This window comes from Sinocyclocheilus grahami, unplaced genomic scaffold, assembly GCF_001515645.1.
Source record: "Sinocyclocheilus grahami isolate Dianchi unplaced genomic scaffold, SAMN03320097.WGS_v1.1 scaffold1967.1, whole genome shotgun sequence".
Taxonomy (NCBI): domain Eukaryota; kingdom Metazoa; phylum Chordata; class Actinopteri; order Cypriniformes; family Cyprinidae; genus Sinocyclocheilus; species Sinocyclocheilus grahami.
In genome coordinates this window covers 75,122-88,409 of record NW_015507146.1, presented here as the reverse complement: position 1 = coordinate 88,409, position 13,288 = coordinate 75,122, and the positions used below count along the sequence as shown (strand labels likewise).

The following is a 13,288-nucleotide window of genomic DNA, read 5'->3' as shown; positions in this document are numbered from 1 at the left end:
TCATTTATATTTCGTTTTATCAATCTGTCTTTAACTCATGAGAGTTTTGTAGTTGGAAGAGCACATTGTGCGTCTGCGAGAGGAGCTGGACAGAGAACGAGAGGAACGCAACTATTTCCAACTAGAGAGGGATAAAATCCACACGTTTTGGGAAATCACCAAAAGACAACTGGAAGAGAAAAAGTGTGAACTGAGAAACAGAGAGCGTGAACTAGAGGAGGGTGAGGAGCGCCACCAAGTGGAAATTAAGGTGTTGAAAGTTATTTTCATAATTTATTAATTATATAATCATAATCAATATATATTCATAATTGATTAACTATGTGTTGGCTCATAATGAACATAACACTGTGTGATATGAATCTGTTTTTGTTCAGGTTTATAAGCAGAAGGTGAAGCACTTACTGTATGAAGAGCAGAACATGCTCTCTGAGCTGAAAGCTGAAAGTGTTGTCAGCAGCAAACTGCTGCAAAAGGAGCACGCTGCCTTTGAGAATCAGCTACGGAAGGACATGTGCTGCTTGAAAGTGGACGTGAAAGAGCAGGAGCTGTCCAATGAGAATGTGATAAAGAACCTTCATCTGGTATGATTATGATTACAATACTATGTAATCAGGATATGAATTACACAGTGTGGGAGGAAGGGAAAAACATTAACAGATTGTTGTTAATGTTGTGAATATTGCATGGTAAATTTTGAATTTTAACACAATATAGTGTAGTTTGGGACAGAGCCTTCCCAGCGGACACCTTAACAAGACATCAAATTAACATCAAACATTAGCGTCTTAAAATCAAATCAAACTGATGTCAAAAACTTAACGTCCATTTGACATCCACAATCTAATGTTCTTTCGACAACCAAAATTATGACAGAAAATCAATGCAATGAAAGAAAAGTTTTATTCAACAAACTTGAAATCAATAATACAAATGTAAATTAAAAAAGAAACTGATTGTTTCTGACACTCTTCTGATTGTGAACAAAGATCGCAGAACAACAGATGAATAATTACTAACGTTAGTCCATATCACAATATGAATTTGATTAGCTGTGCAGGGCTACATCCTGATTGTTTAATTCAAAATTGCCCAAATTCCGTGACATCAACAATTTAATTTGTAAAGACACTGATGAATGGTTCACCACAAAAAAAATCTTACGGTTTTGGTTTTATTGTTCGTAAAAAAAACTAAAACAAAAAACCTTTGAGCAAATAGTGTTAAATGCTATTTAAATATTCTAAAAAAAAAAAACATTTTAAATAAACTTTCTAATTTGAATAAACTTTATATACAACAAAATACACTTTAACTAAGAGGTATAAACTAAGAGGTATGTAAAATAAAAACAAAAGTTTCTAAGCAGTTGTACACATCGAAATGTGTGTTTGTTTGGTCCAGATAGATTTCAGCCTAGGGATACCTGCACTGAATGGCCAATTTCACATGTATGTTGTGTATTTTCAAAATACAAAATACTGTATTTGTATTTAAATACATTTCTCCACGCAGTATTTTGTATTTGTGTTAATTTTTCCACAGAGGAAAAATTATTTTAAATACATTTTCATCTCTGGATACAGGTTTGAACATGTGCTTAATAAGTTAAGCATCCAACATGTCTGTGAGGGATGTGGAGTTAATGAGTTAGTTTAACATGTTATAATGCATTGCAGGAACTATACAGTTGAAATAAATAATTAAAATGAAGAACTAGTGAGGAAAGGACATCATTACATTTACAAAAATCTTCTAAATCCAGATGCAGGATACATTTTTAAAAATCTACTAAGTCTAGGCAGGTAAAAATAGTACATTATTAATGTTGCAATGGCTATCTGAAAAGTACAGGTTTAAATTAATATAGTGAGTGTGTATAAAGTTTTGTTATTATTGATTTTGGACGAAGTCTTAAGCCCTTATGTGGGTTTTTAAATCGGATGTTATGTTAAGTTGTTGATGTTCATGTAGGACGATCGTCAATGGTCCATTTGGGCAATAGGTGGCGTTAATGCACTTTTTGTTTCCGATCCACAGTAAAACAAGAAGAAGAAGAAGAAGCAGCAGCAGCACCGGCAGAAGAAGAGATTTCATGTTGCTAGGAAACCATTGTTTAGTAGTGTTAGCGTGTGAAGCGAAAAAAACACTTTATTTTCATTTGAGGTGATGATAAACGCTTTCACAAATAATGGTAAGCAAATGTTTTTAAATCATGCCGTCTGTGCGTTTATTGTCAGATGAACTTTCAGCGAGAATAAATAAATGTGGCTCAGTATCGCTGTTGTTGGTGGGTGAGACGCTAGTTTATCGACTAATTATTACTATACTAGAAGCTAACGTAAAGTCTGATAAAATATGTTTATTACAAACTGTATTTCCGCTAAATAGAGAATGTATCCCTTGCAGTATATTATTTTTGTTGTGTCAATACATTAATAGTATATAAATATATCCCATGATTTTACTACAATAATAAATAATAAAAAATCCAATAAAGTGTAATCATAAATTAACCATGGTTTTGCTACACTAACTAGGCCTATAGTTTAACCATGGTATTTGTAGTAGAACTGTGGTTATACAAATGGTAATAATAATTTTTTAAAAACTACACTTTTAATTGAACAAAACCATAGTTAATTTTCATAAAGGAAATGTGAAAATAGTTTCCTGTGCGTGTGCAATAGAAATGTACAGTATCCAGCACAATAGACCTAAACTTTTTTAAACTTTACCTGTTTATCTGTCCATATTCCAGCCGCCAAAAAGAAAATCTTTCAACAAGTCCCCAAAGGGCAAAACTCCAACAGTAGTGGATGGCTTGTCCACAGATGAGATGTCTAAAGAGCAGGTGTGATTTTCTCATGTGTGTAGTCTACTACTACTAATAATAATGAAACCAAGAACACCTTGTTAATGGTAGCCATTCATTTATATTTCGTTTTATCAATCTGTCTTTAACTCATGAGAGTTTTGTAGTTGGAAGAGCACATTGTGCGTCTGCGAGAGGAGCTGGACAGAGAACGAGAGGAACGCAACTATTTCCAACTAGAGAGGGATAAAATCCACACGTTTTGGGAAATCACCAAAAGACAACTGGAAGAGAAAAAGTGTGAACTGAGAAACAGAGAGCGTGAACTAGAGGAGGGTGAGGAGCGCCACCAAGTGGAAATTAAGGTGTTGAAAGTTATTTTCATAATTTATTAATTATATAATCATAATCAATATATATTCATAATTGATTAACTATGTGTTGGCTCATAATGAACATAACACTGTGTGATATGAATCTGTTTTTGTTCAGGTTTATAAGCAGAAGGTGAAGCACTTACTGTATGAAGAGCAGAACATGCTCTCTGAGCTGAAAGCTGAAAGTGTTGTCAGCAGCAAACTGCTGCAAAAGGAGCACGCTGCCTTTGAGAATCAGCTACGGAAGGACATGTGCTGCTTGAAAGTGGACGTGAAAGAGCAGGAGCTGTCCAATGAGAATGTGATAAAGAACCTTCATCTGGTATGATTATGATTACAATACTATGTAATCAGGATATGAATTACACAGTGTGGGAGGAAGGGAAAAACATTAACAGATTGTTGTTAATGTTGTGAATATTGCATGGTAAATTTTGAATTTTAACACAATATAGTGTAGTTTGGGACAGAGCCTTCCCAGCGGACACCTTAACAAGACATCAAATTAACATCAAACATTAGCGTCTTAAAATCAAATCAAACTGATGTCAAAAACTTAACGTCCATTTGACATCCACAATCTAATGTTCTTTCGACAACCAAAATTATGACAGAAAATCAATGCAATGAAAGAAAAGTTTTATTCAACAAACTTGAAATCAATAATACAAATGTAAATTAAAAAAGAAACTGATTGTTTCTGACACTCTTCTGATTGTGAACAAAGATCGCAGAACAACAGATGAATAATTACTAACGTTAGTCCATATCACAATATGAATTTGATTAGCTGTGCAGGGCTACATCCTGATTGTTTAATTCAAAATTGCCCAAATTCCGTGACATTCCGTATTATGCAGTGAATTGTGGTTTTATGCCTGTACTCCGTGGTTCCTTCCATGTTGTCCGCATCGCAGAAATCATATGGATATATGGACAGTGTAACCGTTTTGAAATAGCGGCGTGTCATGAATTAACCTCACACACAAACAAGCGGTTTTGTGTCACGCACATTCCAAACTGTCGCACTCATGCTACAGTGGTAAATGTAATCAAAGCATTTTTAGCCGTGCATACACAAAAACTACCAGAAATAGTCGTAGCACAAAGTCATATTTTTTCAAACACATTCTTGTAAGTGTTAAAAGTTACCCAAACTTGTTTTACATTACATGACATGTACCCACCTGAGAGTGACAGAACATGAGCTGCACACAAGGTCACGGTTAGTTTTAGGATTGTCAATGCTTTTGAAGCAGACCGTCACTTCTAGTGGCCATCTACAGGTGTGGTGCTAAACAGCAGAGAAAGTTTTGTCATTGAATGGACATTAAAAAGAAAATGAGTATGTTGATCTGAAATGGACATCAAGTTTCTGACGTCAGTTTGATTTGGATATTTGAGCTGTTTTTTCACATTGACATTTTTGATGTCAATTTCAGGTCTTTTGAATATCATTTGCCCACTGGGACATGTTTCAAAACGAGATGTGGCAAATCGATGCTGTCCGAGGCCCCAGTTAAGAAAAAATTCTACTTGAAACTTAATCAGACCGACAAAGAATGCATATTATGCAATATATATCAATCAAACACACAAATCATAGATGTCAATGTGATGTCCATATGACATCAATATGACGTCTAAATCATGACATTGATTTGATGCAAACTGAATTTCAAACACATTGGCCTACATATACATTAAACCAATTTCAGTGTATTAACTTCATATTTATGGAATGCCAAATCTGACAAAATTAGAAATAAATAAATAAATACATAAATATACAAAGAAATGTAAAAAAGCAAAGATAAATATACAAATAAAAGTAAAAAAAAATAAAATAAATGATTATCTATACTTTTATTTCCTTTTTTATGTACAGTATATTTTTTCCACACTTATTTATTTTTTCTTTTATTTATTTATACATTTATCTATTTTCACATTTATTTATTTATACATTTCTTTGTCCGTAGGGTAATGGCAATAGCAATCGAGCCAAAGTAGGCGAGTTGTAAGCTTTGAGGCCACAGTGACACTTTGTCCAAACTAAATACAAGCAGTGTAGCCTACATGACGTGACTGTTAATAGTGGGATGAATGACTTAGATTGTATAAATACAGTTAGGGTGATATTAAATAACTTAACCCGTGATATAAGATTTTGGCCATATTGCCAATCTTAAGGCTGGAATACACTACACGACTTTTAAAATCTGAGCAGATTTTAATCACCAGGCATCATACACTTACCGACTTTGTAAATAATCACATAGGAAAACTGGCCATCATACTCTACACGACTGAGGATCATACACTACCAGACTTTAAAGTTGTTCCGATCACAACAAACTCATGCAGAAATGTGCGCCTTGTTTCTAGGAGACGCATTACAAATGGAAACAATGTGTTCTAAAATCAGCTGAAAATATCAAACATGTTTGATATCCTCCGACTGGATGGAATCAATTCCTTATCTGTGACCATCATACACTATGCGATTTTATGTGGAATCTGTCAATTCTAATCTATAGACTGGCACTGACTTTCAGCAACTAGCGTCAACTTGTTCAGGCTGTAAATCGGGGGAAAATTGGGAAAATAATTAATTCATCCCACTATCAACAGGCACGTCATGTAGGCTACAGTGCTTGTATTTTGTTTGGACACAACACAAGGTGTTGTGTCACTATGGCCTCAAACGTACAACTCACCTACTCAGGCTCGATTGCTATTCCTGAGTTAAAACACACCCTCATCATTACCCTACGGACAAAGAAATGTAGAAACAAATAAATGTGAAAATAAATAAAAGTGGAAATAAATAAAAGAATAAATAAATTAATTTAATAAAATTTATTTGTATATTTATTTATTTATTTTTGCTTTTTTACATTTCTTTGTATATTTATTTATGTATTTATATATTTCTAATTTTGTCAGGTTTGGCATTCCATACATATTTTCACCCAATTACCACTGGAAGAAATTGCTGTCCAAACTGGCATTAAAATGATGTTATACAGCGTCTTGATCAAGACTTGACTAACATTTGACATCAACTTGATATCAGTTGACATCAAGGTGCCCGCTGGGTTGTATTCTAATATTGTATACTTGTATACCTGAATCTCAGATATATCTGCTTTTTTCCCTGCATATTCACAGACATAAAGAAAACTATTTTGTGTTAGGTCAATAACCTGTGTTGTCAGTGTGCAGTATGCACACCCATCTTAACGTTTTCTATATTCAGTCTTATGGTGCCCAAAAAGACCATTATATTATATATAAGTAAACTTTATATTACAAGTACACTACTCCCAATCCCCCTCCCCGTAATTTGCACCCTGGCTATAATGATTACCATTACAATGACAGTTACACTTTTGCTTTTGCATTTGAGATAAATGAAAATAAACAAAATTCTCTTTCAACAGAAACACGATGAGGAAATTACTGTTCTGAGAAATGATTTTGCCAGACAAGTACGAGGTAAATTTTCTGTCTTTATATATTTGGATGGGCTAGAACAGCGGTTCCCAAACTGGGGTGCGTAGACTGACCACCATGGTGCACGAGGGAATTATTTTGATGATCTGTGTGCAAACATGCAGGCCCATCCATCTCACTAAAAAAAGATAGGGGGTAATATTGTTTTTTTTTTAATTTATAACTGAAATTTGATGTTTTCAAATATACAGTCAGGACTTAACATTAACACCTGCCAAGCTACCAAATGCAGGTGGATTTCAGCAGTGGCGTGGAACACGGTCACTGCCACTATATAGCCACTTTGGCGGGCTGACTTTATACAGTAACAGAGCTCGACATAAATGCTTGTCTGTGACAAGTGGATTGTTTGAAAGGGCAAGTGAAAAGGAATTTTACATGCCCGGCCGGACAATTAACCTGATGAAAACATCTAACTAGGGAAGCACCGAAATTGACTCAGATTTGATTACATTTGGTGTAAACGGCGATTGATAATGGATAATGTATTGACAGTAACAAAGTCGTGGCAGTTGAGGCTTGCGCAGCCTGTCTGTGTGTGAGACAATCTCGTGGAGAAATCAAAACAAATGAACAAAACTGCACACAGAAGAAACATACTGCAGTAAAAATTTAGTTTTTATATTTATACCATAGGCCTATAGCCTAGTTAAGCAACATGACAAGACCAAGAGAGTGCAGTTTTCCCTGAAAACCAGTATGATTGCAAATTTGACATTGATTTTATGCAAGAGTTCAAACTAGTAGTTAATATTATGTGACTTACATTTTAGTACAATATTGTCATTATGACTGTTTTTGCTCGATTTGGTTAACGAAAATAGTTCCAAACAAAGATCACAGCAGAACAGTCGCACATCTCATAGCAACAAACTATATTATAATGTAATTTTGCAGTGTAAATGCATTCATGCTACGTTTCAGCTTCTTTAAACTATGTAAATACATCTTAGTTGCTGGTGAGCAAAAAGGTTAATGTGTGTATACAGTGAATATATGTATTTAGTTATTGCAGTTAAAAATGTGGCGTTTAACTGGAGTAAGGTGGTGACACGTGTCAAACACTAGAAAGGGGTGCACACTGCAAAAAGTTTGGGAACCACTGGGCTAAAATTTTAATTTTAATTAAAAAAATTTTAATTTTAAGTTTTCTTGTTGCATAGAACTAATTTTGAGCACTATATCAACCCTCTACAATGCAAGTAAATCACTCGCATATGCAACTAAATTTCCATGATAGATGACCAAATAATGTCTATCGTTAGCCATTGACTAATAAATTGTTAGATTTCACTCACCAGTGTTTGAGTTAGAGGCTAATTATAAATTTAGAACAGATCTTGTACTTGCCTTCAATCATTTTGAACATTTTGAGTTTTGCTCTCTGTCTTTACAGCACACTATTTTATTTAATCTCAATGGATGTGCAGCATATGTAATGTAGCATATTTGATTTAAAATCAAAATGTTAACTATTTACTTTGTTAGCACATATTGCTTGTCTTGAGGTAAACAAATAATCCATGCAAGTAAACCCATAGAAAAAAAATTGTCTTGGTAATCTTTAATCAGAATCTGAAAATTTGCTTCTGCTCTGGAATGGCATTCCTTCTCTGATGATATCAGTTTGATAGTTTGGGAAGAGTATTCTCAACCATGCCCCTCCAAATCATTAGTTTGATACGAGCAAGAGATGCCAGGCATGTGCTCTAAAATAAAACCCTGCCCTCTATTCGATATTCCGTTTCAGTTGGAAACACGTCACAATGCTTAAGTAAAGCCGGTAGCAATTTCTGGTACACGCAGACTTAAAATACCTTGCTTATTTTTTTCATTGCCCTCTGACCATTATGACCTCCTAATCATCCCCATATAATGATTGGCTTCATCACTCTGTCTCCTCTATACCAATAAGCTGGTGTGTTGTGGGCGTTCTGGCGCACTTTGGCTGCCGTCGCATCATCCAGGTGGATGCTGCACACTGGTGGTGGACGAGGAGACCCCCCCTCACAATGTAAAGCGCTTAGAAAAGCACTATATAAATGTAATGTAGAATTATTATTATTATTATATTAGTGGAATAATGTAGGCTGTAGTGATTGAGAGTATGGGGGTGATATCAGACATCATGTGCATTGTGTGTATTTTCCAGACATTTTTCACAAGATAATAAGTCTCTGAAAATGAGTTGAGTTGAATCAGGTGTGTTTTTTTTAGGGAAACGTGCTGTCCAAAATCACGTACTGTCAGAGTTGGTACTACATTTGATGAAGAACTTATTTTGTGACCATTACAAAAGTGTGGTCTATAACATATACATTTGTGTAACATGAATACAACCTGGACATTGGTCTGCAGTGTTGTTAGCGTTTCCCAATTAAGCATTACTTGGGGTTGCATAAAAAGCCATCTCAAGTGGACACAGGTCAACTAATGATGTGTTATTTAGGTTATTCAAAGTAAAAAGTACTTTTTTGTGATTAATTTAATTCATATGTCTGGACTTTTTTTTCACTTTCACATTTTGAAGTGCTTTGATGAGTAGTAAATATTCTTTGTTAAATACTGTAACACAGTATTATGTGGCATAAAGTAAACGGGTATGGGAAGTGAAGAGATTTTCCTAGACCGTAAAAACTTGCTTTAGTGATTTAACATGGGAGTGAAAATATTGTCACAGAAATTGAGTCCAAATATAAGAAAAAGATGCAGAAACTACGGCAGGAGGAAGAACTGAGATGCAAAACAGAGATTCATGAGATCGAGGAACGAAAGAACAGTCACATCAACATGCTGATGATGAATCATGAGAAAGCTTTCAGAGACATCAGGAACTACTTCAATGACATTGTCTACAAGAATTTGGACCTTATCACTTCACTCAAGGTGAAAAATCAAATTACAGAATTTCTCTCATTAAGTTGTTTTTAGGAACTCATAGTCATCATTGCATCTTCAAAATTATTAGATCTACATTTATGTATCTGGCAATCAAGCTACACTACCAGTCAAAAGTTTTTGAACAGTAAGATTTTTAATGTTTTTTAAATAATTCTCTTCTGCTCACCAAGCCAGCATTTATTTGATCCAAAATGCAGCAAAAGCAGTAATATTGTGAAATGTTTTTACTATTTAAAATAACTGCTTTCTATTTGTGGGATATCTTTCATACAGAAGTCACTCTTTATTGAGGACTCGCTGTGCGTCGCTGCAGTCATCCAAGTCTGACTATAGCTCGGCACAGTAGAGTTTATATACATTTTAAGGGGGTGGGATTCATTCAGTAGAGGTGGAGACAATCTAAACAAAGCATGCAAATGCAATACAGGAATCAGCCCGTTACCGGAATTTCTCCAGCTCTGATCTCATTAGCATAACAGTGGCATTCAAATGCATAGGTGCTAATCCAATCAGTTTGACAGTCCTAATCCAATCAGCATAACTACTCAAAGACTAGGGCAGAGGCACCAAGAGCCGTTAACCTTCCTTGGCAAAGCAAAGCAAATAACAAATTTACTAGCACTTTATGCTAAACTTCCCTGCCAAAACTGATGGTGACCAATTCTTCTCTGCCGAACCAGAGGATTACAAATATTAACACGTAATGTTAATCTTCCCTGTCTTAACAGAGGATAACTAATTCTTCCCTGCCGAAACAGAGGATAACCTTCATCTCTAAAATAAATATTTTAGAGGATAACTTAGTTAACCAAACCCTACAGCTGTCTGTTAACTCTTCTCTGACGGCGCAGAGGATAACACATTTGTACTGGTCTTAAAGGTTCTTTTGGATAGAGTGGAACTCACCAACCCTGGGTTGTACAGAAAGATTCAGTCTGGAACGTAGTCAGATCTTTGTTGTGCTTGAAGTTTCAATCTGGATTCAGGTGAGGAGCTCTATCCGGGTCACGGCACCAAAACTGTAGGAAACTTTTCCTCGTCGAAGCAGAAACCAGGAGACGTTGGGATATCTTTCATACAGAAGTCACTCTTTATTGAGGACTCGCTGTGCGTCGCTGCAGTCATCCAAGTCTGACTATAGCTCAGCACAGTAGAGTTTATATACATTTTAAGGGGGCGGGATCTTTCATGTGATGCTATGTCAGAACATAGGATCAGCATATTTTAAACAGATTCTTAAATTTGTAATCCCACAGTATGGAATGCTCAAACAGTACATATTAAATGACATTATACACACACCAATGTAAAAAGCAGACAACTTAGACAACACCTTACACATACATACACTTTTAAAATGTTGAAACATACATAAACTTGGCACACACATATACACATAAAACAGTATGCACATATTCACAGTCTTAAAATCAATGTTAATGTGTGAACTGAGCTGAAACAAGATAAGACAAATAAGTAACGAATATAATGTTAGAATAGCATGACAATGTGCTTATTTGTTTGTTTTTGTGAATGGATGTTGAAATTAAAACTTAAATTAATCTTCACTGAAATATGACTAAAAGTTGGTCATGTGACACAGGCACATTACCGAATAAAACATTTATTGTTATTAGATTAAAAATAGCATGTGATTTAAAAAATATCATACAATATGTATTGACGACAGCCTGTCGTGATTAAGTGTATCTGTCTATTTCCATCCACAGGCCCATAATGACCTGCTGAAGACTTCTTTAGCAAAGCTGCGAGCATTTGGGATCCCTGTGGAAGAACTCGACTTTAAGCCACTCGAAAGTGGTTCTGGGCAGAGTCTTGATCAGGGCCCTGCTTCCCTCGTTTCAGCTCCAAATTAGCAAGAAAGGGAAAAACATGTTAAGTCTTAATAGAATGATCAAACTCAATGCATGTATACACCCTTAAAACCTGTGATACATATAAAGTACGACATGCACACACACTTATGAAATTCTAATACATTAAAGACTTATTCTTTAAGGTTTGAATGTATGTGCAATTAATTTTATGTTATGGATATGCATGAGATTCTCAGTATAAATCATTTTCAGTGTAAATGTAAGTCTCTTCGTCTTACATTACAAAAACATTGTGAAAAGGTCATAAAGTGTTTATCCAACTTACTTAATATGACAGATGTCGTGTTTTTTTTTCACTTTCTGAATTCCTTTTATTTCACCTTACCTTAAGTCATACATTCCACAACATTTTATACTATACTTTTTAAAATCAATTTCCTAATTATTCAAATTAGCCTAAATTAACAGTAATGTATACTAATGTAGTAATTTATAGTGTAGTAATTTATACTACACATATTACTACGCATATTTAGTTATATATATATATGTATTATTATAAATAAATATATACATGTATTATTTAGTTATATTGTATATAGTTAGGGCCCAAGCCGCTAAGGCGCAGGGGCCTATTGTTTTCCTAAGGATTATTATTAGGGCCCAAGCCAGAAAGGCGCAGGGCCCTATTGATCCCCTAAGGATTATTATTTTTTATTTATTTTTTTTCAACCTTCCGGGGCTTTTTGGGGGCCTTAACATATTCAAAAACTCTTGAAAATTTGCACACGCGTTGGAACCTGCAGCCATTAGGACGCTGCAGAGGCTGGGACCTGGGCGTGGTAGAGGGGCTTTACAGCGCCCCCTGGAACACAGCCGGAAAACTTCATATGAAACTCAGTACACATATAGAACTCATTGAGCCGAACAACTTTTGCACTGCATGTCATAGGCTCCGCCCAACAGGAAGTTGCCTATTCAGGGCTGTGTAAAAAGTATATGTGGATTTTTGGGAAAATATAGCTGTGAATTAATGAATACTCCTCAGAGGAAATTTACGCTATACACACCAAACTTTTTCGACATGATGCCAAAACATTGAGGAACTTATATTGCGGATGGATTTTGGATTGCATGAACGGTTTTGCCGTGGTGATTTGTTAAAATAACAGGAAAAAATTACAGAGTAATTGTGATGTATTATTAAAATGCAGCTTCCAAACCGTTCAAAACTTTTTACATACATAGAACAAGTTATTCTGAGGAAATAGTCACAGTTTCAAGACTTTACAACACTCTATGGATAACAGTTAACCTCAATCCTGATCAGCTATTTAGCTGTGTATCAGAATGAAAACAAATGCATAGAATCATTTGAAATGTTACGGCCGTTCTGTACTCTCTGTATACTTTTAAATAATTATTGTAGAAATGCTTTTAGAGCTTTAAAGAAAAAAATCATTACAACTTTTATTTATCCTACCTCTCTCACTGATAGGTTAAAAAATATTTTAAGTCTTTTAAAATATTTTAAAAGTATTTTAAGAGCTTTACTGCTCAGTTCAATTAATTAGAATAATAAACAAACACACACACACATATTATTTTATATGTATATATATATATATATGTGTGTGTATTTTACTGGTGACATTGTTTTATATAATTTTCACAACTGCTTATAGATAATTAAAATAATTTTTATAAAAGGTCATAGATCATAAAAAGTGTTGGCAACAATTTACAATAAGGTCTCTTTGGTTAACATTAATTAATGCATTAACTAACATGAACTGACAATGAACAATATATTTTTAGATTACTTATTAATCTTTTTT

At 34.6% G+C, this 13,288-nt stretch overlaps 1 protein-coding gene across 1 annotated transcript; it reads left to right on the top strand.

The window, feature by feature from the left end:
• Nucleotides 1-1,988: 1,988 nt before the first annotated feature.
• LOC107573523 (growth arrest-specific protein 8-like) lies at nt 1,989-11,489 on the top strand. The gene is made up of 7 exons (XM_016259953.1): nt 1,989-2,194; nt 2,762-2,854; nt 2,983-3,180; nt 3,308-3,514; nt 6,639-6,693; nt 9,392-9,597; nt 11,343-11,489. The coding sequence occupies exons 1-7, from the start codon at nt 2,192-2,194 to the stop codon at nt 11,487-11,489; spliced, it is 909 nt and encodes a 302-aa protein (XP_016115439.1). The 5' UTR covers nt 1,989-2,191.
• The last annotated feature ends 1,799 nt before the right edge of the window (nt 11,490-13,288 follow it).